Source organism: Propithecus coquereli, unplaced genomic scaffold (genome assembly GCF_000956105.1).
Source record: "Propithecus coquereli isolate 6110/MARCELLA unplaced genomic scaffold, Pcoq_1.0 Scaffold94, whole genome shotgun sequence".
Taxonomy (NCBI): domain Eukaryota; kingdom Metazoa; phylum Chordata; class Mammalia; order Primates; family Indriidae; genus Propithecus; species Propithecus coquereli.
The window spans coordinates 6928978-6933835 of record NW_012155729.1 but is presented as its reverse complement, the minus strand read 5'-3'; the positions used below and the strand labels follow the sequence as shown (position 1 = coordinate 6933835).

Below are 4858 nucleotides of genomic sequence, written 5' to 3'. Positions count from 1 at the left end.
CAGACCCCTCACAGCAGTGCCAGGACGAGGCAAGTGAGGTGCCCAGGGTACAAAATTTAAGGAGTCGCTCACTCACTCTCATGGGCTTATCCTGCACTTTTCTAATTACTTAATATGTATTAATGCATTTCATTCTCAGAGAAACCCTATAGGCTAGGCATAATATTATCCTCTTTTTACAGATAAACTGAGACAGAAATAATTAAGTAGCATGACCAAGGACACACAAGCTAGTAAGTCAGTGCTCAAATTTGAACCTAGCAGTCTGTCTCTATCACACATGTCCTTAATCACCATACCACACTATATCACTGTATAATACCTAGATGGATTAGAAAATGACCAAAATAACTTAGGTAACTAAGAATTTAAAAGTAATTCCATTAAATATAATTGCTGCATTCTTTAAGTAGCAGCCCAACTATTATCTCCTCTGTACTGCCTTCCCCAACTCACCCAGACAATCTCCTGTTGTATGTTCCCAACACACAGGACATATTACTATTTAATTCCTACAAATAGGTGGGCAAGGATCACCCAACAGCCACCATATCCTATTTATCTTGGGACACGGAAGGCATCAAATAAATGTTTGGTGCTGACAATTAAAAAAAAAAAAATAGAGTGAAAGGACAGCATGAAGCTCTACAATGTGTAATGCCATAAATATAATGCAAGATAACAAAAATCATCATCAAGTGCCATAAATTTAGACAACCATCATAAGAGAAATGCAGCAAAAGGTCTGATTACACAGTTCGTATGACTATAAAAACAAAATGATCCGAAATAAGTTCATACCAAATATACACTTAGTACATTATATTCTTGCCTCATGAGACCTGCAAAATCTTTGGTTAAATTCAGTGTTGAATAAGGCAGGCCTAGATATATATCACTTGGCTCTGAGATCACTAAGCTTAAGACTCAAATCTGGTCAGAAATAGATCACTATCAAAGCTTTAGTATACTTATTTTTTAAAGGGCAAAAACACTGCCTTACCTTGTTGCAATTCTCTGAAGATTTCTCTCAGTTTCTTTGTCTTTGACAACATCTGGCTTTACTCTGCGCATCATTTCCCACTCCAGCCTCTTATCACGCTGTGTTATAAATATTGTTATGTGAAAGAATATTAGATATTTTTGAAAGTGCAGCAAACATTGATATGATACTCTGTGAAAGGACAAAGGTAATAAATCATTCTGGCTTAGTTTGTCATAGGGACTTTAAAGAAACCCACAATTTTAGGGGTTCAGCTCAGGGAGCCTGTGGTTAGAACTCCATGTGTCATGTGAGAGGCACAAAGTGAGTTTCTGTCAAGCTCTCTGACAGCAGGGGCCTGGAGAACTGCCAGCATATTCAGCCAGGCAGTACAAGGTAGGGTGTGAGAGAGCCACATGCCTGATCATCAGAGGAAGGCATAAGGAAGACTCCAAACTACCCTCTCTGCTAATCATAAGGTTAAAAACTATGTATTCTCAGAAACTGACTCCTTTAGCAGTCAGAATTATTAAGAAATTCTAAAAGCTTTTAAAAGAACAGCATGACATCCAGATATTTATACAATGACTATTTCTCTTTGCACAAAATCATTTAAATCCATTTCTCCTCTCGTGGCACACCTGACCAATATTCTTGCCATATGTGGCGTATCAGTCACAAACTACAGCAAACTCATTCTCTGCTACTGTGCAGAAGCTAGAAGCGGAGCTGGGAAATAAGAAAATCCCACAGACGACATAATTTAGTTTAAAATTGTGTTTGAGTAGCATATTGGCCCCAGAAATCTGATTTGATATTAATACATTGCTTGTTCAGATCTCCTTCTCAGGCCAACATTTAACCAAATATCAAATATAAGAATATGATGAACTAATCACCAAGCAGCCAGCATAGCATCAAAACATCAAAACCAGTAATAAAGACCAGTGGGAAAAAAGTCACCTTTTATCTCTTCCATTTCTCCACTCATCTCTCATTTTGTATTAACGACATGTCTAATCACTATAAAACCAAACTCCTGCTCTCACTATAAGGATTAGCCTTATTTTGCTTAGATAATTAAGAAGGGATCATGATCAGTGGAGTAACTTCGACTAAGTTTCTGAACATAACCTTGGTTAACCACCCACACATAAAAAGCAGTTTAAAAACTGGAGTGTTAATTGGACAAACTGCAAGAACAATTTAGTAAAGATAAGAACTAAACTAGACAATCTAATCTATAAGACAACTAGTAGGACACACCTGTTTTCTCTTCTCTAGTCTTTCTTCCTTTAACTTTAATTTTTCCTTTTCCAGCGCTTTGTTTTTGATCAGAATGGCGCGTCTACCTACAGGAATTTTTTTGTTAAGGATTTTAGCCATGGCATTTGCCCAGCCCATATTAGTCTCAACATTGGATTCTGCAGTATTTTCATTTTCATTATAGGGTTCAACATCATCTTCGTTGTCAGCTTCTATTGCTTCATCATCAGAAGAAAAATGATCCTTTTCCAATTCACAGCTTCCTATAGAACCTAAGAGTAAAAACAAATTAAACTTTAATACCCTATGCAGAGGTTGCCAAGACTACAGCCAGACCCCAGGGACCATTCACGAAGCTCTACCTGTCCCCATTCTTGTAAAGGGGGATTTTTCCAAGTCCCACAGCTGCAGTAATGGTGGAGCCCATCCACCCCATTGCCATCAGCCCCTAGACCTGGCCCGCCCATGTCAACAGGGGAAGTCACAGCAGCTTCAAGACCCAGGACCTAGGCCACAGAAACAAATCCAACAGCCTCTACCACATCCCTGTTGTCAAAGTGGTGACAAATGCTGACAAAGGTTCACTGCAGGGTATATTCAAGAACATGGACCATAATTGTGTCATTAAACTACTTGAAGAGACTACTGAAGAATGCTATAAACAAATAATGAAAAACTTTATTCTATTAAGAAAACAGTCCAGTATTATCAGAATAACACTTCTAAGGGATTTGGCCCAGATATTTAAAATTCAGGAAAAAAACTAAACACCAGCCTAATTTGAAAGAATTTGCACATAAGATTATAAAACTAGTCATTTTAACACTTTTGGAAAAACAATTATCTAATGATGTGCCCAAGATACCCAAGATTCAATTGTACTGCTGGGTAATTCAATGAAAATATCAAGTTCTGAGTTGAAGATGCAAATTTGTAAGTGAACTGTTGAATTTTAACATGCAGAACCACCAATAAAAGCATATACAGGTTACCGAGAAACTAGTTCACCATGTAAATGCAAATGGCTGGGGTCAGAGGACTAGCAGAAACAACAGTCCCAATGGTGCCTTTGCTCAAAAGTCAACTTGCTGAGCAGCTCTTTAAGCTTTGCTTCCTTTCTTAACTTCAGAAGTTAATTTTGCTTTAACAATGAGCGCACCAGCAGCCAGCACAGCTGTGCGCATCTATAGGATCCAGAGCCCTCTGGAGAGCTTCTGTTCTTCGGAAATCTGTGTAACTTATTAGAAAATACTTTAAAGGAGAAAATCTTCCAACAGCTTAGTAACTTGGAATTTTTTTAATAAGCAGAAGAGTTAACAAGGAAGGCCGAAAAGAAGTTAACAAACAAAAGGAAAACTCAGTGATACACAAACGGCTGCCACTTAGCAGTAATGTCTTCGGGTAACAAATGTGCCTTTTTTGGTTCACTCCAGAACTAGTTGAATCTCAAAGATTATTATAGAAAATGTATGATCATGCTTTTTAAAAAGCATGATCATAAAATATAATGTGTCAGTGGTATGAAAAAATATTAAAGGAAATGATAAAAGCAACAAATCATTTATAATTCTATCACCCTAATGGCGCTGCATATTTTTTAATAAAGAGAAAGAATTCTTAAAAATAAAAACATATTTATAATTTGAAGCTTTTTCTATATCCTGTATGCTGGGTCAATTTAAGAAGTCAGAAGACACTCATGACTCTAGGCTTTGACATACAAATATAGGTGATATATAAGAACTTTATCATCACATTATCCATAATATTTTAAAAAATGTCCCCCCAAAAAGCATATCGAGGACCAGTGTTTCCCGGAAAGTACACTGAGAAATGAAGCTTGGAGAATGTAGTTAGCTGAAAAATAAATATACTGTATTAATATTATATATTTTATTCCTGAGTCATTAGCACTACACAGATGCTAATAACAAAATAAACAATCTTGAGACAAGTGCTTCCTCTAGTAAGCATTTATCTAAATGTAATGAGGCAAGATGGTTTAAAAGTTTGTGTCAATGAAAAATATCTAGGTAATTAAAAGCAGAAAAATCTTTACCAGCTCCTGGTAAAGTATCAAAACTACAACACTGACATCTAGTGTTTTGTCCTGATATATTCACAAATTTCATGTTTTTCAACTGCACCATAAAGGCAGTTAAAATGCTTTATGATTGTGTAAGCCACTCCAACTCTCCACTTCAAAACCTTGGCTATTCTTCTTCGGTGCATTTCTTACCCACCTTGACTGCCACAACATGCATATTATGGACACAATAAATCTGTGAAAAGTTTTATAGCACCATTTTATACAACCTGCATTAACCCTACCAACAAAACAAAACAAAAAAAATCCAGAAGAATTTCCTAAAGTCATAGTTTTTATTTTATTATTTTTTTTAAAGAAGCTCTTGAGATATAAAGGACATTGGAAACCAAGAAGTGGAGAGGGTCCAGGGGATTGAGGTGGGGGGAGGGTTAGGGGTAAAAAGTTACCTATTGGGTACAATGAATACTCTTCTGGTGATGAGCACACCAAAAGTCCTAACTTAAGCATTATACAGTGTATCCATGTAATGAAAACACTCATACCCCCTTAATATTTTGAAA

General features: G+C 36.5%; 1 protein-coding gene across 1 annotated transcript in view; it reads right to left on the bottom strand.

Annotated features, from left to right (window-relative positions):
• RRP15 (ribosomal RNA processing 15 homolog (S. cerevisiae)) overlaps nt 1–4858 on the bottom strand; it is a 79595-nt gene that overhangs the window by 61299 nt on the left and 13438 nt on the right. Inside the window, exons 2-3 of the mRNA XM_012664911.1 lie at nt 2249–2520; nt 1004–1101 (exon numbers count right to left, since the gene is read on the bottom strand). Coding sequence (XP_012520365.1) covers nt 1004–1101; nt 2249–2520 — 370 coding nt within the window. The remainder of the gene's footprint in view (nt 1–1003; nt 1102–2248; nt 2521–4858) is intronic.